This window comes from Pseudopipra pipra, chromosome 1, assembly GCF_036250125.1.
Source record: "Pseudopipra pipra isolate bDixPip1 chromosome 1, bDixPip1.hap1, whole genome shotgun sequence".
In the NCBI taxonomy this organism is placed as follows: Eukaryota; Metazoa; Chordata; class Aves; order Passeriformes; family Pipridae; genus Pseudopipra; species Pseudopipra pipra.
This window is the reverse complement of record NC_087549.1, coordinates 141,211,769-141,236,020: the sequence shown is the minus strand read 5'-3', so window position 1 is coordinate 141,236,020 and position 24,252 is coordinate 141,211,769. Positions and strand designations below refer to the sequence as shown.

The 24,252-nt window shown below is 40.8% G+C and overlaps 1 protein-coding gene across 2 annotated transcripts in view; it reads left to right on the top strand.

Moving 5' to 3' along the window:
* The first annotated feature begins 1,196 nt into the window (after positions 1-1,196).
* The window catches only part of ITGB1 (integrin subunit beta 1), a 44,279-nt gene continuing 21,223 nt past the window's right edge, over positions 1,197-24,252 (top strand). The window contains exons 1-4 of one of the 2 annotated variants that reach the window (XM_064637047.1): positions 1,197-1,377; positions 21,037-21,106; positions 21,351-21,436; positions 22,950-23,172. In XM_064637047.1, coding sequence (XP_064493117.1) covers positions 1,369-1,377; positions 21,037-21,106; positions 21,351-21,436; positions 22,950-23,172 — 388 coding nt within the window. In that variant the 5' untranslated portion in view covers positions 1,197-1,368. The remainder of the gene's footprint in view (positions 1,378-21,036; positions 21,107-21,350; positions 21,437-22,949; positions 23,173-24,252) is intronic. The other variant, XM_064637058.1, reaches the window with a different exon arrangement.

The following is a 24,252-nucleotide window of genomic DNA, read 5'->3' as shown; positions in this document are numbered from 1 at the left end:
TGCATGGCATTAATTCCTACCATTTTAAAAGTGTTGGCTTTATGGCAGCTTTCTTTTTCCCTGGCAGTATTAATATTATATACTGATTTACCAGCTGAAACATATGGTCTCTGGTTTCCTTATCTATGATTGTCAAAGTTATTTGTCTACCATTTCATTTGTCCAGAGTTTACTTTTGATGAAGCTGCTTGGAACAGTAGTCTATCACTTCAGTCTCCTTTTCCAATACCACTAAAACAGTTTTTCAATTATAGCTGTACCACCTTAAAAGCTTCTGCTATCACAGCTATGTTACCAGACTGCACCCTAAACAACTGCACTGCACATGGGGTTGAATCACAAGCCATGCTTGGGTAAGGCAGAAACATCATTCATTTTTTTAATTTCAAAATGTAGCTAGAAAGAAAGCAGGGGGAAAGTCATTAAAATTATTAACAAGTTGCAGCTCTGCTTGTTTAGTTAACCATACCAAAACAAGAACTGACACCAGCTTCAGTGGCCACACATAATAGCACAGTGCTGTGAGCGCATAGCTTGTGTTTCCCAACACCTCACCTCCAAAAAAGAGTCGAATGGCACGTTTTAATTTTTTTTTAGTCAATATATTCTCCACGAACCTACTTTAAGAAGCACTTTAAAATGCCAAAAGCGTGCTCCAAGGGACTTTGGGAGAGCTACTTTTTAGCTTGGACCGCGCGTTAGCATCACAAGCTTCATCCATCGCCTATTGACCCCACATCCATCAATCACTTAGTGACCTCCATCGCTTTTGGAAACAGTTGCCAGCAAGAGGGACGGGCGATTCCCCCCACCCTCCTCCCTCAGTGCCACCGCCGTCCCCACGCGTGTCCCGGTCCGTGGAACCAGGCAGGGAGCAGAAGACGCAGCCCTGAAAATGTCGAACATTCCTTCGACACGGGTGGGGAGCGGGGCGGGCGAAGCAAACACTGCCCGCCGCGGGACAGCCCCGTCCCGTCCCGGGGGCCGCGGGGCGGGGGCCGGGCCGCCGGTAACCCCCAAACAAGGCGCTGGCGGGCGGCACCGGGGGAAGCGGGGAACAAGCGGGAGTCCCGCCTTAGGGAGAGCTCTCCCTTCCCTGCCCGCCTTCCCTGCCCAGAGACACCGCCCCGGCCCGGCTTGACGGCAGCGGGGAGGAATGTGTTTCCGGGGCGGGCAGAGCGGCGGAGCGCGGCCCTCCCCTTCCCCCCCCGCGGGCCGGGCTCCCGCAGCAGCTCGGAGCGAGGCGGCGGCGGGCAGACAGCGAGCAGCGAGCCCGGGCGTCCCGCCGCGCCCAGCCCAGCCCAGGACGCCGGGGCAGAGGGAGCCGCAGCGAGCCGGCGGGCCGGAGCGCGCCCGCTGCCCGGAGCCATGGCCGAGGTAGCGGGAGGACGGGCGGGGGTCGGAGCCGGCCGGGAGCGGGGTGAGCGGTGCCCGTGTCCGCCCGGGCGGGTTCCGGCGGGGGGCGAGGGGAGGCGAGCGCCGCTTCCCACCGGCCGCGCCGGGAGCCGTCCCGTGCCGCTGGTCCCCAGGCGCCCGTCCCGGGCGGAGGAGGGGGCGCCGCTCCTCCTGCCGTGCCCGCCCGGCGCGGTGGGCGGGAAGGTGCCGGGCCCGGCCCGCGGCTTCCTGTGGCGGCGGGACGGCGGGCTCGGGCCTCCCGGGCAGGGGGGCGGCCGGGCCTTTGTCCGCTCGGGGCGGCCCTGCCCGGGCAGCGCCCCGACCCCTCCTCTCCGAAAGGGACCGAGCCGGTGCCGGTGCCCGAGGAACGGGCAGCGCTCGGCTGGGAAAGTTTGGTGCGGCTTCCCCGGGAGTGCGGGTGAGGGAGGGCTCTGTCCCCTCCCTCCGCGCCCGGTCCGGCGGCGGCAGAGCCGAGGGCGGACAGTGCCTTCCGCGGGAAACGGGCGCTGGAGTTACAGGAATGGGAACGTAAGGAGTGAGGCAGTGAAGGAACTTGAACACCCAGGGGTTTGACCTGCACATGTCAGTGGAAAGTGACCGCTGAGAGCGGGGTATGTCCGGTTTGAATGACGGGATGATCGCAGTGCAGCGTTTTGACCGCTCAGTGCGGTCAAGCGTGTGTGTTTTCTTCTCGAGGATGGCTCTGAACCTCTATAGCTTGATGTAAGCTTGTGTCGGGCTGGAAGTGGGAACGTGAGGCCTCTGTATGCCATGTTTCACGTGGAGATTTCTGAAATTACTGCAGTAGGAGTGCAGTGTTTTGTCTCCAGTTATTGGCTTCCTAAACCGATGGTTGGACGGAAACATGAAGTGATAGGAAATTTTTTCTGACTCACTGTTTAGCTCATGTCAGATGTCTTTATCTTATGGAATAAGTGTCTGACTGTCTGTTAGATTCATCAGGTAGTCTTTGTGACTATTTATGAAAAAAAGTTGAACTGTTTATGGTTCCTTCTGCATTTGTCCGTGACATAATACAGCAGTCCATTCATGCCAACACATGTGCACATACCTGTTGGGTGAAAATGCTGATTTTTCTGGTAGACTTGCCATTGGTGCTGCAGTCTTGTTCATGCCAAGATACACAAACCTTCAGGAGTAAGGATTGTCTCCATTCAGATTCGTAGAACCACTCATGGCTAGTGCTGCTTGTGTGCTAAAGTGTTGAAATGGAGCAGAACTTTACATATGTGAAAACAGATTTAGATAATGTCTACTCCTGGCACATTAATCGTTTGGTAGGTGATGCTGGCAGCATGAGGAAGAATTAGGAAGTATTGTGCTACTAGAAAGATGTAAATTAGACTAAATTAAACAAGACTTTAAAAGTAGTGAAGACATTCATTGTCCACATCCATGCCAGTGATGAAACTGATGATTCATTCTCCTGTCACAAAAAGTATAACTTGCCTCTGGCAAATGATTAAGTAGCATTTTGCAAGCCTGCCTAGGGCTATATTTATAAGGGTTGCAAAAACAGGGAGCCATTGGCAATAGGTTGGCAAGATGAGACAAGTTTAGGATGTGAACACCTTCAACTTTTGTCCTTTTCAAAGATGTTTCATCTGAAAGGTGCAAAGCTGACAGGCATGCAGAATTAAATCTTACCTTAATCAAAGTTGGAGCTGGTAAGTGCTGTATCTGGTTGCCACCCATGTGATAAATGAACCAGATTTATTTAGAAATTAATTGTCAGCAGTTAAAACTCTGGTGTTCTTCATGTGTGCAGCCAAGGAGCTCTGTACGTTCTGTCATCTGATCTGTGCCATGCCATGTTCCCAGTGATGCCCACCCTTGTTAAGAAGCGAATAGGAGGAATGCTTATTTCTTTAGCATATGCATGAATTTCTGATTTAAGTGCAGAATTCTAGTGTTTTGTCTTGAGTTTTAAGTGACTCAAGTGGTTAGTCTTCTACCACTTCCTTTGGGAAGTGATTCCCAAAGCTGAAAACAAACTGTCCGGAAACTTTTCCTGCTGTTCTTTCTTCCTGATTCATTATTTCATTCCTCTGCTCTTAACCATCCTCTCTATACCTCTCTTAGGGATTTGAAAAAAGCTTGTTTGCTGTTGCAGCAGCTCAGGAAGTAGATAACTTGGGTAGCATAAAGGCAGACTTGGGGAGAGCCATGCACACATGGGGTGGACACGTGCTATGGTCTCCCTTGCCCTGAATATGATTCCCTCGCTGCCACTGGTATGAGTGCTCTTTAGTTTGTAAATAGTTGTCATGCCTACCTTTCCACCCAGTCTTGATTTAGTTGAGTGATGTGATGCACACTTAGCTTGTGGTTCTCCCAGCCTCTCATCAGCCTGCTACAGGCTTCCTGGCTGGCTGTGGCTCTTGGTAACGTGGCCTTCAGAAACAAGCTACTGCAGCAGGACTGCAGCTAAGCAGACTGTTAAGTGCCTCCTCCTGATGAGACCCTTTTTGCAAGCCATCAGCAAAGGCTGTAGTTCTGGAACAGATTCCATCCCTGCTCTCTTTCTTTCTAGTGGGCAGACATGCCGAGTTCCTGCTGCTGCTCTCCTGCACGCAATCCAGGTGCCTGGGCTTCTTCAGTGCGGACCTGCCTGTGACCCTGGTGCAACCTCTGCTCATGCAGGGAGTGGGTGCTGAGCTGTGCTACCTTCTGTTCTCTGAGAGTTGCACCCATTACATGGCACAGGGGAGTGGGTTTTGAGGGGGGGAGTCTGGATGGAGCTTTGCTGGCCGTTGGTATACCTGACCATCCTCTTCCTCCTCACTCCTTTCCAAATGCATTTTGTACCCCTTCCATTTAAGAGAGGCTGGTATAATCAGTGAGACATAGCAAAAATGAATTTAAAGCAGGAAAGGATTTTCCTAATCAGTATTAGTCACTAGCTTTAAGATTGCTCATGACACCTTATGTGGCACTTTTGAAGAGATACTGATTAAACAGATCCAGAAAAATCAGAATCCAGACTGCACAGTAGCAGAGCCTATTCTGCTTTACTTGCTCTTCTAGAACTTCAAGTGATTTATTTTTTCCATCTTTTTTTTTAGAATGGCCGATCCCCTTGGCATCCTTTTAATTCTTAGGAGTTTCAGTCAGCCCTCTGAGAGGCAATCCTTGTTGGGAGCGCCTTTTTTTTCTTTTTTTTCTTTTTTTCCTTTTCCTTTTAAGCTTCTCGGGATCTATTGGTAGAGCTCATAAAGCAATTACATAAATTAAATAAATCTTAAAAATGTAATTAAGGCAATATGTAGTTAGATTTATTTTGGAAGTGTCATTAAAAAGTACTTGCCAGTATGTGTACTGTTCCCCTGTGACTAGATTTTTAAGTCATCTGCTATATTCTGTGCCCTGTAGAAAATTGCCTGTCTCCCAGCAGTAGAAAACTCAGAGTTAAGTCTGTGTTTTCCTACCTCTCATCTCCCGTCTGTTTTTGTATTGCTGATTCTACAAATTGTTCCCACTCGCTCTACTCGCCTTGCTTTGAAGTCACGTACCAGTGGTAGCATTTTTCCTGGCAGTTTTAACATTGCTGCTTAGAGGACTCAAGATTTTTCAGGCTGCTGCTGTGCTATATGTGTGCATGGATGTTTTTTAGACAAACACGTGCATCTCAAAGTTATACAAGAAAACAAGTTTTTTGTGTTGGGGAGAGTTAGCTGTTGTTTCTGAGGAGGATGTTTCTTTGCTTTTCAAGAGGGAGTGTCAGAGATTCATGAACAAATTCTGCAGCTCTCTCTCCTGGACAGATATTGGCAATATCTGCATCTGATTTAATGCTATTGTGTCAGAAAATTGAAATTTTTTGGTTAGCTGAAGAATATTGTCATTTATGATACCATCTCCTTTTTTCTGTATAGTTCCTCCTTGCTCCGTGTTGCTCTGCTCTGTGGTGTATTCTGTTGCCAACATTCTGAGAAAGATGATGTTACTTGTCATGGGGTAACCACAGTTAGACCACAATATTGACCAGTATTTGTCGGTTGTTGTGGTTATGGAGTTTCTGGGGTAGCTACAAAGCCATTTTTGTGTTTACCCACAAATGGGAAGAAAAATTTTAGTTCTTTTTGTTTGTTTGTTTTTCTTTTCTAATTTGTCCTGCCTAGGTGTGGTCCAGTAACCTAAACATCTAAAACTGTAAATCAGAATAAATTTATGACTGTTCTCTAAATATTCTTCTCTCCCACCACTTGGATTAGTGAAAGTACCAGTGAAAAGTATATACGTCTTCATTGTAAGAAATTGTCACTTGCTTTAGCTGTGTGAGTTTCTGGCCCAATTTAAGATGTATGTAGACTTGCTGAATAGCTTCTGTTGGGAATGCTACACAGAAAGCTCTGACTTCTGTGAATGAAAAATGAGACACGGGGCACCTCACATCACTAAGGAGTTGGTTGTCTTTTTCAGTACTAAGGGTGCTCTCTTTAGCAGAATGTTGTTATTAAACATCCTGTATTTTTGTAATAACCACCACCTTCCCTTACTTTTCTATTCTTAGACAAATCAGAGTAGTTAGTGGGGTTCCTAGACCATTGTATTCTGCCATTAACAGATTGAAGATGTTCAGAGAGATGGTAAAGTCACTAATGTACTACAAAATTTACACATAACCAAGCACATGGTAGGGATATTAGCCTGATTAGACTAAAATATTAATGTTTTCTTTTGGGAAAGGTGATAAAATTCCTACCTGACCTGTAATCCTCTTTGGGATGTCACTGAGCAAAGGCTCTCTTTAATGTATTGGTGAATTTTTTTTTTGCTGTATCTTTCTCATTTCTCTTTACAGTCTGCTGCAAAAGGGGTTATGAAACATACTTTCTGTCTTAAAAGCAGTTTCATGTGCTTTTTTTCCTTTTCCAACAGCAGCAGCAAAATACCATGAGTATTCTTGTGGTTTTTATTGGAGGGGAAAGTTTTGAGTAACAAAGTTGAGGCTGGAATCTTAAGTTTGTTATTGCTAGTAAGAGCTAAGAAGATACTGATGTTTTCTCCCTATTCTTTTCATTCCTTTCTTTTTACCACAGAAAAACATTTTGTGTATCTGATAAATTAATGCAGTTCTCATGTTCTGCCAATAAATCATTAGTTTTCTGTTTATAGCTGGTTTCTCTAAAATTCTAATCTGTAAGACCATGTTTAAGCACAGATTCTTCTTAAAATGCTCGTAAAATGTAACATATACAATTTCTAATATCAGTCTTTTCTCCCTCAAATGATTGGCTTCATATTTGTAGTTCACTTATTTCTGATTTGTGGTTTGTATGAAATCACTTACTTATGCTTATCTTAGTCGTAGTTTTGACTCAGTTTTTTAAGTTCTGTTATTGGTACATCCTGGGGCATAAGCAGGAAGGAGGGCTGTTGTTTATATGAATTCTTGTTGGTTTAAACTATGATTTCTGTGTACTACTTAGAAGTACTTACATGTAGTTAATTTTCTACTGTAGCTATTAACAAATTTTTTACCTTTATAGATGTGCAAGTAAAAGCACTTAGTAAAACCACTTAGATGTGGAAGCTGAACGGAAAAAGAGAAAACTTTCTTCTTTTCTCATCCTTTGTGGCAGAATGAAAAACAGTAATTATATAGTGAGTTGAACTGAAACACTGAACTTAACCCTCATTCAAAGATGACTGATTTATGGTTATCTAAAAGAGAAGAAAAATAATTGTATTAGATTAATTTAGAAGGAGTCGGTATTTCACTTAGGAAGTGGTGCTAATGTGATTCAGAGGTGGTATCTTGGATATTAATGTGTACTTCATCCCTGTTTGAAAAACACACCTGAGACAGGGACATTTAGTTTGGCATAATCTTGACATTGAAGTAAGTATTCAAATAAGGATGAGGAGGCCATTCTGCAAAGGAAAAAGGAGGGTAAGCTGTCATTCTAGGGTTTCTTAATTTTCTTTGGCGGAATTGTAGTTTAATGTGCCCTAATGTGGTGCTACCCTTGAGCGTGTCTGTCTCTTGTGCAGCTGCTTTACGAAGCCCTGTGATCTGTCCTCACCTGCCCTGGGTCTTTGCAGGCTGGTAGGACCTGCTGGGAGTGATCTGCTCTAAAGCAGAAGATCACAGGATGCTCTCCCAATGAGTAGTGGGATAACCAGAGTGTCAGGAGCCTATTGGGGACCTTAGGAGGTCATCTGAAGGACCTGGCATTCTAGTAGCTTGGCCAGCATCCTCTGCAAATTCAGTTGCTCAAGTACCAGATTGGGCAACATCCAAGATCTGCCTAGACCCTCAGCTGTCTGGTTTTCCAGGTCTTGGGTGAAAGGGGGTTTGTGTGAAGATGAGTACAGCTAAAAGGAAAGCCTATTTTTGAAGTGGAGATAAATACAAAAGAACGTAATCTTTTTGATGTTAAAAAAAAAAGCACTCTCCCAGGCATTAAAAGGTGATATGTTTTAGTAGTTGATTATCATTAAATTTGGATTAAATTTTGCATCAGGATGACTTCTTATACCACATCTTTGATAGTGGAGTGGCTGAAGACTTTGTGCTGTCCAGTTAGCAAGTGAAATGCTCCCTCTTCTGATAATGAAAAGGAGAAACGAGGAAATCTTTGCTAGCACCATCCACAAGGTTGGCTAGGGTAAGCAAGGTTGATGTGCTGCCAGTATGTTCTGGCTGGGTGGTTTTTTCATGTTGGACTGATACTTTATTTTCTTGTGCATTAGGAAATTGGTTTTAGTGGGCATAGGATAACGTCAGAAATTGCCTCCTCATGGGTTCCTTTTGTGCTTTTGCAAGGTTGTATGCAGTGTATGTACTGTGCTCGCTTTCTGGTGCTAGCTAAAGATTGTCCCAGCGCTGGAAGGCACACTATAGCCCATCTGCACAAAATACAAGTTTGCTGGTTTTGTGTCAGAATAGATGAAAGATCTGTCTTTCAGTTGGGTATGAATATAACCTATGTGCATTTCCAAAACATCTGTAAGTGTAACATTTTAGAAGATAGCATTTGTTCTTTGCCTTTACTGTGCAGTTCAAAAGCGGGGAATATTTTTTTGTGTTGTTTTTGTCACTTGTATGCAAATACAAATCTGCATGGGAAATTAGTGTTCAAGAATTTCAGTGTAATTTTTCCTGGGTGTGGACTTGAGCATAAAAAAGGAAACAGCAAATTTCCTTTTTTGGAAGAATGTATTGTACGTATCGGCTATAGGTTGTTTAAAATTAGTAAGAAAATCGATAAACAACGATAAACATTTTTTTCTATGTGTGTGTTATCTCACTCCCCTACAGATGTTGTTCACATAACTTTTCATGTTACATAGCCATGTTGCAGATATCTCCAGTTTCAGAGAAAAACTCAACTTCTAGATTAAGGGGTAATTATACTGTGTAAGATTCCTGTCAGCATTTTTACCACTGCCAGCTTACCAATCTGGAGAGTGTTTGGATAGTAATAAAAGAGCTTGCACAGATACTGCTTCTTTTTGGTGCATAATTCCCTGTGCAGTTTCACTTTCTAAATGAATAATGTCCATTCAATATGATTAAGATTTGCTTGTAGCTGGAAGCAATTTTGATACTATGTCTCTGCAGAGTTTAAAAGAAAAAAGAGCTCATTCATTAATGATAACTCAAAACACCACAATAGACAAGTGGTTTGCAAATTTACCTGAATTTCATATTTCGTGAAATGTTCCAATAGCCTTTGAACCATGAATTCTACTAAATATGTGTTTTGTTTTCATAGGAACATGGCTCTATAGCAATTTATACCAATGTACGTCTTAACTGTCCCTCCTGCCTGTAGCTGCGCAGTTTTGCCATCCTCCTTGCACCATCTGCACCAATAGTGGAAGTCATAAGAATGTTCATTAAGTCATGGAAATAGCTGTTCTGGTTGAAAAATAGCTTGGCAAAAAATTAATTTTCGTCTAGATCAGCTGTTTCATCAGAGTGACCATGTGCGTTACGAGGAACAGGAAAATGTGCAGCTCACAGCAAGAGAGTGTGGCACTGTGGCAGTCCAGAGATCAGTTGTCATAAACTGCTGTGGAACCTCACAGCATCTGTTCATGCCAGTTTTAGTGTTCTTCTGACTTGAGTAATCCATCTTAGCTTGCTAGATCAGGTGAGAAATAACTCAACAAGGAGTTATTGCTCAGCTTGTTCCACTGCCTCAGTTTAGAGGTGAAAGTATCAACCACAGTTGGCACCAGATAGATGAAGGGTGCCAGGCGGGGAATTTAGGGCCTGCAGAAGCTGAGCTGTCTCCTCTGTGCACACCTACTTGGCTACTTTGAGAAACCTTATCTTTTATTATCTTTTGCAGTGCTCTTAGAAGCAGCCTGTGGACTCCAGGCTTAAAATCCTGCTCTGGAAAGCAGCAGAAGTATATGAATAGGCAGATTGTTCAGGCAAGGACTGTGTTTTATAAAGTATTTGTGATATGTCTGGATCTTTTTTTTTTTTCTTAAAAAGTCTTTTAAGGTTGAATTTATTTTTTCCTGAGATTGGTGAGCTCAAGTGCTCAAAGTGCTCAAACTTCAGAATTAAAATTTGGATGAAGTCCACTGTTTGTTTCACTATGTGCTTCTGCCTAGCCAATTGTTACTGCCATTGAATTAATAGTCATCATTAGTTATATATATAAAAATATATAACATGCATATGGAAAATTAAATATAGAGAGAATTAAATGTATATTAAAAATCTCATAGATACGGATTTAGAAGGCTATATGTAGTTCTGTGGGATGATCAGATTTTTATTATTTCTGCATGTTCATTTTTCTGGACATTTACCTGACATTAAAAGAACATTGAGGATAAGAGTTGTTTCGTGCAAGTCGCATTCTAAATTGTGTTTGAATAGTGAATATATTGCAAAGAGTGAATATATAGTGAATCTTTTTAAAAACCTGCAATTAAATATTTGGATCCCATCTGTAAACATTACTCTGTGTACTTGCCATTCAACTCCTGAATTAAAATATGAACAAACAGCAACAAAATAAAAACCTTCAGTATTTTATTCTTTGCTTGTCCTAATTTTTTTTGCCAACTAATTTATTCTAATAATCTGTAAAAATAAAATCATCATAGTTCCCCAGACTGACTGGCTGTGTTACAGAGCGTTCATAAGCAATTCATCCAAGGTCAGCAGGGAAGGAAGGTTGGCCTGTGACAGCCTGAATTTGGGCTGGTTTAGCAGCAAAGAGCCTGGTGTAATTTTGAAAAGTAGTTAGTCCAACAGTTACCTGCCCCTTCATAGGAGCTGTTTCCTCAGCACTCCTCTGTCCATGTGGAGGTCTGGTTTTTGCAGACATTTACAGAAAGTGGCTTTTGATGTGGAGGGAAATGGGATGACTCAAGGTCCAAGCTGACCTGACTCGGGATAGTAGTGGGGAAGGTCTATGAGTGGGAGTGTAGGGTCAGAGGTTGCTTTTTTGGAGATGCTGTAGCACTGCTGTTCCTTTCAGCAGCAGATAACTCATCTTGGTTTTGGTTGCTGAAACTATACCCTGAGTGTTAATGATAGCTCCTGGTGGGTGAACACTGCCCTGCAACGACAGACGGACGGGTTTCCGCTGAGTTTCTCTTTGTGGTGTGCCAGCTTCTGGCTTCCTGCAGTACCTGCAGCAATAGCCAGTGAGACATTTGCAACTGTTTGCTCTTAAAGAAATAAATGAGCAAGACATTGTATTAACTGAAATTCTCTAGCTTTTTACTTAAGAACATACAAGCCTCTGTTCTGCTTTTCCTTTAAAAAAAAGCTTGGATTAAAGTAAGTTTAGCCAGATGTTGTGACAGTCATGGAGGCAGTACAGCCTCGGAAGCATCAGTTACAGTCAGCTGTGTAAGAGCTATATTTATATGCTTAACTAAACTTTTTGTTTCCCCCTGTGTGGATAAACGTGAGGTTTAAGTTGCACAAAATTAAATAATCTCTTTATGGGAGCAGTAAGTGGTGCAGAATGTGCGGGAATTTAATATCATCACAAGGAACAGACACACATGTTTTCTACTAGAATGGCTTAAATCATTATGTGGCATTCCTAATTGTAATCTGTTTGTGATGGAACTGCTAAACGTAGCCAAGAAGTCTTGTAGACTGGCAAGACCTATGTAAACAAGCTAAATATTCAAATCACACTTTTTCTTGCCAAAAAAAGGTGTCATATTTAAGCAAGAGAAGAAATTATAGCAAAAATGACTGATGGTTCTAAAAACTTTTGAAAAGTAGTGAAACAACAGGTTTTTTTTTTTTCTCCGTTCTAATCACAGTTGGGTAAAGAGGTGCTTGTGAAAATGAAAATCCTAAAATATTTGTTACGGGAAAATGCCTACTGATAACAGTGAGATTGGGTACAAAGATAATTCTTACAAATTTGTGGAGACAATATGCTTGGAGTCTGTAAGGCTGTGAAGTACTCAAACTATTGGAAACTTCTGTTGGAAAGAGCATGAAAAGTGGATATATTTGACAGCGACAGCGTTAAGGGGAAAAAAATTACATGTTTTTGTTAGTGACACATACTCATCATATATTTATCCTTAAAGAGGAAGCTGTTTAGTTCTGCATGTATAAAAGTGCTATAGATGCAGAAAACACTTTCAACCACAGTATCGGTTGGTACCCATGGGCTTGGTGTGTTAGTGGTTTAGTGTTGGAGAGGTGCTGCCTTTGCAAGGTGCTTGCACACCAGCACAAGCAGCATATGTACAGATTTGATTGTTTTGTCCTTGCTTAAAAATCATAGAGCTTCACAATGTCCTTGTAGGAATCCCAGCTTTCTGTGGGCAGGATGCACCCACATGGGATTTCATAAGCACAGTAGTTTGCGAAGTGTAGAGTAGCAAGAAGCTGCAAACTGGATTTTCAGGAAAAAAAGGTATAAATGTTTTAGTTTAAGCTAGTTATAAGTTATAGGTAACCAAGAGTTAAAGCACATTGCTGGTGTTTTAATTAGATGTAGCTGCAGGCTTCTGAGTGCTCTGCTGGAGAATATGGAGTTGTATTTCTCTCCTAATTTAATGTTGAACATTAAGCACAATACACCTGTTTGTTAGTCTAGTTTTCCAAAATAGAGTTGTCAGAGTTTAAGCTATAAATTGCAGTCTGTGGATAACTGCCTGGGAAAAATAGTTACATAAGCTTTGGTGGAAAAAAGAATATTTTTCTCATGAGAAGGAGCACCTCACTTGTCTTCTAAACAGTTTCCTATATGTGGTGATCGTACACAGATTGTTCACATGAGCTGTGTCTAAGTACTACCTACCTTTCAAGCATCAACATGCTTTCCAAAGCAACTCCTAAACTGTAGAATCTAGGTTTCAAATTATGATTCAACAGGCCAAGAGAACGTTATGCAAATAGTCTCTTTGCATTAGCACCAAGCCAGGGACAAGGATGGATAATACAGCAAAGTGGAGCTCTTAAATTAATAGTTTTTTGGGGTATAGTAGTGCTACAGAGGTCTAGTGATGAATTACGAACCATCTGTGCAGGGTGGTGTGTAAATACACTTTTGAAATAAGGTACCTTCTTCAAAAGTGGTGCTAACTAACCAATGTTAGTCCTGCCTGCACCACAGTGCTCTCCAAAAGTCACGAGAACAAAGGGAAGAGATCAAGGTTGCACTTGGGGTTTGCTGACTAGACAGCTTTGTCAGTAGCAGTATCTTCATGTCACCCCTGTGCATCTTTTTCTCATTCTTTCACCTTCTGTCACCATTGTCAGCGTGTCTGGACACGTGTGGCTTCTGAAGTAGAAATATGTTACGAAAAGACAAATCACAGTGTTATATTTGGGGCTGTCCTGTGCAGGGCCAGGAGCTGGACTTTGATGATCCCTGTGGGTCCCTTCCAGCTGTGAATAAATGGAGTGGGCTTCAGCAGTACTAGTAGTCTACAATTTGCTGTGGAACTTGTTTTTGCTTGTGATGAGTATTATTTAGGTTTGCAGGATTGCAGGGGTTTGTCATTAAGTAAAATTATCAATGGATTTTGCTAATGAAAACAGTTACAAAAATGCAGTGAAATGCAGATAAAAGTACACTGAAATGAAACATGGCATGTAATGTATCCTGAAAGTCTACATTCTGTTGGTTTCTCCTGATTTTCCAGAAGCTACCTGGCTGCCTTTAGTTCCTTGTTGGAGGATAGGTATTCACTTTAAGTTCCTAGAGAAGTCCATATAGTTCAGATTGGTCGGGTCTGTGTTTAGAGAGGGATTTCAGCTCAGTGTGCACTAGTCAGGGTAGTCATCCATGATACAGGAGATTTGCAGTTCAGGCTCTCTTCTGTGTCTGAGTGTGAACATACACCTGTTTCCCCTCACTTTCCTACAGGGTAGGGCATTTGGTGAGAAAGAAATAAAATTCATGCTCCAAATCATGATCCCAAGACTCACTTTGTTTGTATGCATGAACAATATGCTGTAAATCTGTATATATTGCAGGGAACAGGATCTGGGACCCCACTTATATCTTTCTTCCACCTCCCACCATATGAGTGCTTCAGTAGATAAACAAGGGGCAAAGCTGTCAGCTCATTTTCTGTCTCTGTGCCATTCATTCTTTGTAGCAGCCTTGGTTTAATAGAAGAAGTGGAGATTGCTCTTTCTAGTAAATCCTGTAGAATGATAGAGCATTCCCAGGAAATATGAATGCAAACCCTTTGGGGCTGAGGAGGCACTTTAGCCCAGTTATCTTACTTCCTGTGTATGCCTCAGTACTGTAAAATATCTGGGATCCATTACCACCTTCTGTCGTGCAAATTGTGTCCTAACTGGATCTACCGCTTTTTATCTTAAGGTGGAGAGATGTCAGATAGCAGAAAACTTTATCATCTGCAGTTGTTCTGAAATCAGTACCACTGTTTTTTCTGATTATAGAGGAAATTTATGCCTTCCATCAAGAATAATCTCCTTCCTCACCCCCCTTCCCTGCAGCCAGGCACCTAACTTGGGCAGATTTGTTTCCACTCAGTAATTCAAATCAAGACCAAAAAATACTTTTCATGAAAATACCCAATTGCTTTTCATTCTGCTATTTAGAACTGTCAGTAAGTTGAGGGCTCCTGTGAAATTCAGGAAAAAATACCAGTAAATTCTCTATAAAAGCAATAATATGGTCAAATGGTGTGAGTGCTTGTGAAGTTAGTGGTTCTATCTGGAAGCAGCTGTGTCCTATGTAAACTAACAAACTCCCCATACTCTGGGGACACAAGCTAATACCATGAACAGCCTTCCAGATCTGTTCTCATGAGCTGTGGCCTTGTACTTTTACATGAGTGTTTTCATGTATTCAGCTGAAGAGACCGTGTGATGCAGGTGCCCATGCTGGGCAAGATCCACAAGTCTATTTTAGAACCTAACACTTACTGATTTTTCCCACTGAATCCAGTCTTTTTTGTGAAATTTAAGCTACTTGTTTTCTTGGCAAATTTTTTAGAGCTGTATGAATAAAGTATGGGTAATAATGTAGTATAACTGAGAATATTAGCAAACCAGTTGTGTTACTCTGTATGTTTGTCCACTTTACTAAGCATGGGAGCAAGGCACAGTAGTTTCCATGCCAAACTTGAAGAACTGTGAGATGTTTTCTCATGGATCAGGCATGCAGAAATGTGTATTCTCATCTTTTTTTGGACTCCCAGCCTGCAGGAGAATCTTCTGAACTAACCAGTGTGACGTCCACTAATTACAGCAGATAACCTCAGATAACTGTACTGGAATGAAGGAGATGGTCTCCCTAACCTAAGCAGAAAGTCAGTTTTCTGTAGATTTTAACTCTCTTGTAATTAAAACTTAAGATCTTTATTATATATTATTTTGATATATGATGCCCCTCTAAAACAGAGTGGTTATGGAAGCACTTTTCATGAGTATTAGGAGACTATGCTTGTTTTATTCCATTAACTTAGAGGTAATAACTGACAGAGAAATTAGGTCCAGTGTGAAATACTGTTGTTTCTTTTAGGCTGTAGCATCACGGTAGCTGAAGCTTTCTCAGTAAACATTTTGAGTAAGCAGTTTTGATGTGCTGCATTTTTTGTGTAAAACCTATTTCAGTGCTAAAGAATTTTTTATTTTGCTCTTTAAACTGGGTCAACATCCCATTCTTTCCATATTATTGCAAGCAGTTCAAAACCTGCTTGAACGTCTGTGAAGTTGCCAGGACGAGAAAGAACATTGTGGTCTTGATGAGCCTTGCTGCCAGTAGGCTGGTAGGTAGGCTATTGAAGGAAGGCTTACTTGTAGCATTCCAATTTGGATTGGAATGCTGCAAAGTCCTGCTCGAGACTGGACTTAAGTTGTCCATCTTGACTGTAGAAGTTGGGCCTCTGTGAAGGGCAGCCATCACAGGGCTGGTCCACATCCAGGGAACAAATAATTTTGCAGGCTGAGTTAAGGTTTTGGTTCTTTGATTAAAATTTCTGGCAATTCAACCATCAGTGTTTATCCCTAATCTCCATTTGTGTAATGAAGAATGCATCACGTAGTTTCTTAATGGTGGTCCTGGAGTTTGCTGTGCAAACAGTGTATTCCAACTATAATTCAATATTACAGTAGCACTGATTAATTAAGTAAGATAGCTGTGAAGGTCACCAATGAAGGATTACCATTTTAAAATTTGTTGGAAAGTCTGCACCACAAACTTGGAAGTTTTAAATGAAAGTAACTCCTTGGTGTAAAACACTTTCATTTTTTATACCGTGCATTTCTGAGCAATGTACTTCTCTCAAGACAGAGCAGCAAGATACTATTTTACCACTTTCTTTTTCAACAAATTGCTTCTTTGCAGTGAATAGTTGTACAAGGAGATATGTTTGGAATTGTTGCATGTCCAGGCAAATTCAGGATTGTAATTAATGACGTCTGTTTGGGGAGTTCTGCTGTCAAGGGTACTTACAGGTCGTTGCTAGAGGTTTGTAGTATCTGTGTAATTGATGTCCAATGTCACTAGGGTGGTTTGGTTTCTCCAGTCCGGTTTTTTTTTCCCATTTTTTTCTGAAATGTGAATGGGATTCGTCTTGCCAGTCCATAAAATTCACACTGAAAAGCATGGCCCTCAGCTACCACCAGGAGTGAGGGAAGAGGGACCTTTTTTAGCAGGGTAGCCATCAAGTCCTGAAGCAGGCGTCTCCAGAGACTATTTAATTCTGCTTATTTTAGAAACATGTCTCTTCCTGCTCTTTTTTTAACCAGAGCCTTCATGCCTGGGGGTGGGGGCTTGGCTGTGTGACCAGTGTAGTCCAGCACACAACCACAGGCTGTGGCTGAGGAGCAGGATCTTTTGCTCCTCCTTTTGCCCCCCCACCCCCCCAAGTTCTCTTTTTCTCCATCCTCATCTCACCACCTTGGCCATGCCAGGACAAGTGTTTTTGAACCCAGGGGGCAGAAGCAAGACATTTTCTTTGTTGGATTAGTGTTTCAGCCAGATCTTTTCCTTGTTCCAGCACTCCTTGGTGGCCACACTAATGCTGGCATTGGTCAGAAAGGAAAGTAGTAAGAATAATCAACCAGGATGTTGATTCACGAGGTCGAATAATTAACAGGGAAGATGGGGCAGCTCTCTGAAGTGACTTTCTATCCATATACTACATGAAAGTGGCTGTGAATATAATCTCAGCTCTAAGAGGAATCAATTCCGCACAGCGTTTCTGAATCAAGATTTGATTCTGTGGAAACACAGCTGATGCAAAGAGGTGTCAGTCTGCAGGAAGCACGAATGCTAGTCCAAAAGTGTGAGTTGTATATTCATTTCTAGGTTTGTAAGTGTAATTAGAGTGGTGTGTGGGCATGTGAGTAAGCTGGCTGGCTGGTTATGGCCTCAGAAAGGTGGTGTCTGCTCAGCAGCTCAGCTCTTACTGCACACTTAGATGTCTCCCTCGTGGTCTGAAGTGTGGTTGCGTGTTTCAGTAGAAAACTTTGCAGTAAGGCACGATTCAGTATGCAATAGGGGCAGATTGTGGTGTTTTCCTTTGCTTCCATTGGCTTGGTGGATGCTGGATTACAGCGTCACATGAGGAGTGGCTCAGCTGAGGGGAATAATGCTGCAGCAACCCAGGGTGTTGTTCTTAACATGGCCTTAATTATCAGTATAAACTGTGGCCTGTGTCAGGTAGAGTGAAGTGCCGAGGTGGAGGGTGATGAGAGGAGGGCAGCATAGCCATCAGTATTTAATTTCAAAGGAATAAATGTGTCTCTTAACTCTTATCTTTTTTTCTTCATCCTGTTTGCCCAGTTAATTTTCAATAGCAGAGATGCTATTGGAGTTCTAATAAATAAATTTAAAAAGCTGCAAAAAGCTTTCGTGCTGTGGAGTAGTAAACTTAATATCTAAATATCTTGATGATTAGCAGAATACAAAGATTCTAAATGTTCGATTTGCAAATTCAAAACTCCATGGAGGAATAATCCTTCCTTTTTCCTGTTATCACTTAATGAGTCTTTCATTTCAAATTAAAAGCTCCAGAGATTTCCATCAAAGCTGATTTTATAAATAAAAAATTTTCTTCAAGCATTGCTGTTTGTCAAGACAGTAAAAAAAAAAACCAACGTGGAAAGCAAGGAGTCCAAGCATTCAAGGTTATGTCCATATTTGTTTTTCTAAAATATTTAACAAATACAAAGTATGGTTCACAAATGTGCAGAAATAATTTGAAGATCAGTTTTTCAACAGCACACCATTTGCAGCCTTTTAAAAAGAATCCAACTGGTGATATAGTTGTTAAAGAGATTTCAGTTCTTGGCAAGCTTACTTTCTGTAAGCTTTGAGCTGCTTTTTTCAGGGAGGAAAAAAATTACTTTTTCAAGGATTCTGGAATATTTTTCAATGACTTAAAAAAGGGGAGAACAAGTATAATAGAAAATAATTAAATGTTGCACAAAAACATTAATTTATTTCTTGTAACATTGGGGTTATTTTTCTGTGCCTGTCATCTGTGGCTGAATACTGACACAAAGTTGAGTTCCAAGGGTTTCCAAAGGCTTCCTCTAGCCGTCTGGTGCAGTTAGGAGTTATTTGTTTGGGTTTATTCCCTTAATGGAAAAATCTCCAACAGAGCAGTTCGTGGTGCTGTCTGGTGACTTGCAGGGAATGCGTTTGACACCTCTGGGACCGGGCTGCTGCAGAGGCCAGGAGGAGGTTTGCATCTCTTTGCTTGCATTAAAGAACAATCAGAACTGAATCCAAATGAGCAAATCTCAACTCGAGTTTTTCCAAAACTCAGCAGCTGGATAAGCTGTTAAGCCACGGAGGCGAAGGAAGCGAGAGAGCTCGCGTGTGTCGGAGGGCAGGCGCTCGCTCTGGGAGAGGCATTGGCTTAGCCATATATGGAAAAGGACATTTTCCTTGTTAACTTTACAGGGAATCTGTGCCCAGAACTACATTCATCATGCGGATGCATTTCCACTGGAACGTTTCTCTTCCAAATGGTCTTAATCATAGTTTTAGCACTGTGTCACATCTTTGCTGACTTATTTATATAGTCTGTGTGGACTTGCTGTGCTTCCGCTGTTAGTCTGCCCTAAAAAGGTGAACTGTTTATAATTTTCTCGTTTTGGCTAACAGAAAGGATGGTACTAAACTGATGCCAGCAGCTTTGGGTTTCTTTTTCTCTGAAAAGCCCACGCCGTTCTGGGCTGTACTTAAAGCAAAACTGCTTCTCAAGTAACAAAATATCCTTTCACTTGAGGGAAGTAAGGTTTGCTGAACAGAGAACATACCTACCATAAAACCAGGAAAGAAGGAACCTAAAGGTTGATCAGCCTGGTAAGGCCTTGCCCTCTAGACTCCTGGTCCAGTAGGTGAGCTCCCACACTGTGTAACCACTATCTTTCCTAAGCTTTGGTTCAGTCCCTTGTTCTGTGTTCCACTGTGTCAACAGTCCCTTGTTCTGTTGACATTTGTAGTTGCACAAGTTGAATTTAGGTGATCACTTATAGAGGAGGCTTAATGAAAAAGTGTTCCTGCAACAGTTTTTGCAAATGAGTGATCACCTCTGCAGCAATGGGCGGAGGGAAAAACTGGAGTTACACATGTGCCATAGGTAATGTTCAAAAGTTAAGTAAGATATAATATATTCACAGTTCAAACACTGGGGGGTTTATTCTCAGTAATTTCTTATATGCGTATGCATAACATCCAGCAGAGCCATTCCACAGCATATTCTCTTAATTCTTCTGAGTCTAAACACCACTGCCTGCCCTCTCACTGCAGCATCCACTGAAGAGCGGGCCAAAATGATTTATCAGAAAAACATGAACTGTTGTTGGATACAATTTGTTAGCAAAGGGTTGGCTTCTGTTTTGAAACTTCCTCCATCAGCAGCCATCCCTTCTCAGTTAGGTCTGGCTGGATGTGCAAAATAACAACTATGTTACAACCCTAGATCCGTGTGGGAAAACCAAAGCTCAACTGCTGTACTAATTTAAGCATTGCTCACTTTGTTGCTAAGTTATATGAAAAATAGTACATCTTCTAGAAAAATGACGTTAGGTTTTGAAGGGTCTGCCAAATTCACTTTTCCTTGGCTATATTGCAAGATATTTTTTAGAACAAAAAGTTATTAAGAATATTGTTTGCAGGATGACTGGAAAGGCTTTAATTAGCAATAACATTTTAGGATGACCAAGGAAACTGGCAGCTGCTGTCCAAGTTCTCAGAATTCTTACAATGAGTAAAAAAGAAATAGAATTTAAAATAGTACCAAAATTTAAAAGATGTGATAACTGACTCTGGCTGACTACCCACCATTAGAGTAGAAGAAAGAGTAGAAGAAAATTTCAAAAAAAATGGTCTACTTGAAACCTATTTTAGGCCTCAATCCTCTGCAGTACTAAGTGAAGTCTCTCAACTAGCTAGGGAAAATGACAAGTCAATAGTTTATAAGTATTCAAATCTTGTCTCATAAAGCATGTAAATTATATAGTTTTGATGTAGGTATTTTTTCTGCCGGGCTTTCATTAATATTTATAGCACTGAACAAAGGATAGAGTGTTTTTTCTTTGATATGGGTGGTATCCATTAATTTTCTGTTGTCTAAAGAAAAAAAAGGGGGGCAGATTTTATATCAAGGATGCTTTATAGTGCATATTGTGAGAGAAAATTTCTGGTTTGGAGTATAAAGTGCAAAGTTAAGCTGTAAAATGCCCTTTGAATTCTGAGGAAAATGCTTTGGAAAGGGCCTTGGTATTTATCTTAGAGATTGGAATATCAAAGCTCTGTTTCCATCTTGTATTTTTGTGGTGTCTTTATTTAGAAGTATTTCTCTGATAATGTTCAGAGCATAAACATTTATAAGATGTTAAAAGACTGGTCTGGGTTCTTCCCCCCTAACTGAATAGAATTTCCTAATTTCTCATAGCTTGCTGATTTACCTAGCATAAGAATATATCAAAGTATTTCAAAGTAATTTAAGAAGCTACCCTGTTTCATGTCTTCTGAATACAGTGTAGCCCACAAACATGTCAAGCTGGTACATCTAAGATAATTTGATTTGCATCTACTCCGTGTTCCTTGTCTCCTCTGAAACACAGTTACATGTCTGCAGTTTCACGCAATATTTTATTTTCCTTTTTGGTACTTAGTCATTACAATAAATCATACAATTTGGTTTTCTGGTTTTGTGTTTCAGACTACTTTAAAATTGTTCACATATGCTGGGGTCCTCTGTTGCTTGATATGGAATGGATTTGCTCAGCAAGGTGAGTCACTTGATTACAGTGCAGTAGTTTAATTCTGCTTTAAAACTGCATCTGATTAGCAGTTATTTATGTAGATGGATATATCCTCATTAGACAAATGCTAATGGCAGTAGGTCAGTCATATCTCATGTTAATAACCTCTTCATAGTTAGAACTTAATTTACAAAGCCAGAATGAAACAAAGTAAAATTCTGTTGTTAACACCTTTTTATAAATGAAATGACCGATTTGTGTTCCTTGCCAGGTGGAAGCGACTGCATAAAAGCTAATGCAAAATCGTGTGGTGAATGTATACAAGCAGGACCAAACTGTGGGTGGTGTAAAAAAACAGTAAGTGTTGCAAAATTTCTTTTATGGTTTGGGGTTTCAAATTTTAGTAACTAGTTTAACTGTATAGAAATGTCTGTTTTCTTTACTAGTAGTTCCCCCTAGCTACTCAATTTGATAGTTATTTGTACTTGAAAAATCAGATACTGTGATTTTCCCAATGTCCTGATTTGAGTCTAAATGCTTTTCACAACGTGTTTACTTCTCATTTTCCAAATCTTCAGGGTATACAGACCCTACAGGCCATCTTCATAGTTACTTAAAATGTTCCTACATGGAATATGTCTGGGTATGCTTAATTATATTCTTCCAGTAACATTAGAGTAAGAGCTAATTTTAGACAGATGTAGGTGGAGTAGGGGAAGAGATTGAAGGGGTTTTTTTTTATAAAAGAAAGATGTTCAAATTTTAGTTTTCTGTTATTGGTAGACTTGAGGGGTAGGAGATTGGTTTGTGTGGGTGGGTGGTTTGTTTCAGTATGAAACAAAAAGAGTACTTTCTTATGTTAGTAAAAATTAAGTTCAGGAAATTACAAAATATAAGGTGATCTGAATTTGTGTGACTTAACCAGTATATGCTGAAGTATCTTCTTCAGGTTAGAAACAGAAGAAAATGCTTTCTGTAGTTTTTCTTTGGTTTGTTATTGAAAACTGAGAAATCTTCCTGTTTCTTGTTAGGAGATAATAATGTATATTTATTTCCTTATAGTACCTACTTACTATCCCCCAAACCAGCTTGTAAACTTTCAATGATTAATTAAACTGACTGACTTTAAAATTTGGTCTTGAGCTGTCAGATTCCTTGTAGGTCTTTGTCATCAAGAACTAACAAGCATTAAGATACATTTATTTATATACATATTTGGGAGGGGGCAGAATCAGAATTGCCAAGTAGGTCAATTAGAGGCCTTATGTATTTATCTTTGAGGTTAAGAGCTTTTTTAATATTTGAGGTAATTTGTTGTTCAGAACAAAGTTACCAGTTGGTTTTGCTTATGGATCTTACTTTCAGACTTCCCCAAAATAAGAGTTGTCTGTCTTTGCCCTGCTCTGTCAGCATATGGCCATTATTTTGTTGTAGAATACCAAGCTACGCTTACATAATCTTTAATTAAAAAAGAAAAAGAGTTAAAAGGGAGGGTAGTTGCCAAGCAGGCTGTACAAGTGGGTTCATGTTATTGATGACTATGTGAAGATAAAAATTTTTTCCATCTGCTGTCACTTTTAGAGCAGCCAATTTAAATGGATGTCCTGCATGTGATGGAGGTGACATTGCATTTTATTTTTTTCTTTCATCTTATTTACATCTTACGCACAGATAAGTATAAGTAGAATCAAATTCCTGGACTAAATAGTAATCACTGATGTATCATTTAATACATTTCAGGACTGTGTGTTTTATTACTAAACTTCAAGGAAAAAAAATACGGAGTCATTGTGGAAAGAGTTACTGTGGGTAGAGTGCAACAAATTGCACATAGCTGTAAACTTGACACTCTTTTGCCTGTGTTTTCTAGGACTTTTTGCAAGAAGGAGAGCCAACATCTGCCCGCTGTGATGACTTGGCAGCACTAAAGAGTAAAGGCTGTCCTCTGGAAGATATAGAAAATCCCAGAGGAAGCAAACAGGTGCTCGAAAACAGAGAAGTAACGAATCGTAAGAAAGGTGCTGCAGAGAAGCTGAGACCAGAAGCCATTACACAGATCCAGCCACAAAAATTAGTACTGCAACTAAGAGTCGGTAAGGACGGTTTCGTTCTAGTCTCAGGATGATTTTTCTGCCACCACCACATCTGCATTTTTTGATTTGAGTGTGTAACCATTTTGTTACAGAAATTACTATTGCTCAGATAACCTGAATTGATAGCAGAGCTATTCAGGTCAGCCCCAGGGGTTTAGATACTTCAAGTACTGTTTGATTTTTATGAAAGGTATTATTACTTGTTCCCAATAGTACTTAGGAGAAAATTGATACAGCATGGACTGATATGTGGATCATAAAGGTAAAATTGTTTTGCTTTTAGTATTCTGTAGTTGTTTTTCTTCAGTGTGGTTTCTTAGAATGAAAGTAGAGCAGTGAGCAAAAACTTAGAGAAGTTATGAGAGCATTTCCTTTTGCTTGAAGTACTGCTGCTGCCTGTCTGTTTGTCTGAATGGAATGGTTGTGTAGTTATGCAGCAAGATTTTTGGATTGCTGTGTAAAATACTTTCCAGAGGCTAAAGATGTGGACACAGGACTACAGTAATGAAAATAAAGTAGATGTGTACCATTTCTATCGCCTAAAGAGAACTTTCATGCAAATGGCAGGGGTTGGGAGGAACAGGACTGGTGGATCACAGTTCTTGAAACAATGGAGATTGTCCTTAAGGAGATCTCTTAGGTCCTGTAGACACACTGAATAGCTGCCTTGTATTTCCCTGGAGTAAGAGCCTGTGCTTGGGGTCAGCTGCTTAGTGGTGGAAGGTGATTGTGAAGCAGCTCAGCGTGATGTAGAGAGGAAAGAAATGAAAGTTATTTTGCAGTTTTGATATTGCCCCTGTTTATTTCTAATGTGAACTTTTTCACTTCAAACTAAATTATTGTTTCTCTGTTGACACAGAATTTTATACTCTGGGCAACCAGAGTATAATTATCCAAAAGATTATTACTATGTTTATAAGCACTTCTCTTGGTATAAGTTCTCTGATGGGGGACTGTGTACTGGCAGAGGGGGATACTTGCTTTTTGTGCAGGCTCTTTTAAATGAAAATCTAAATAGGTTTTGGTGGTTGTTTTTTTGTTAAGGAAATGTATCCTAATTATTAAGTGAACTTAAGCAGC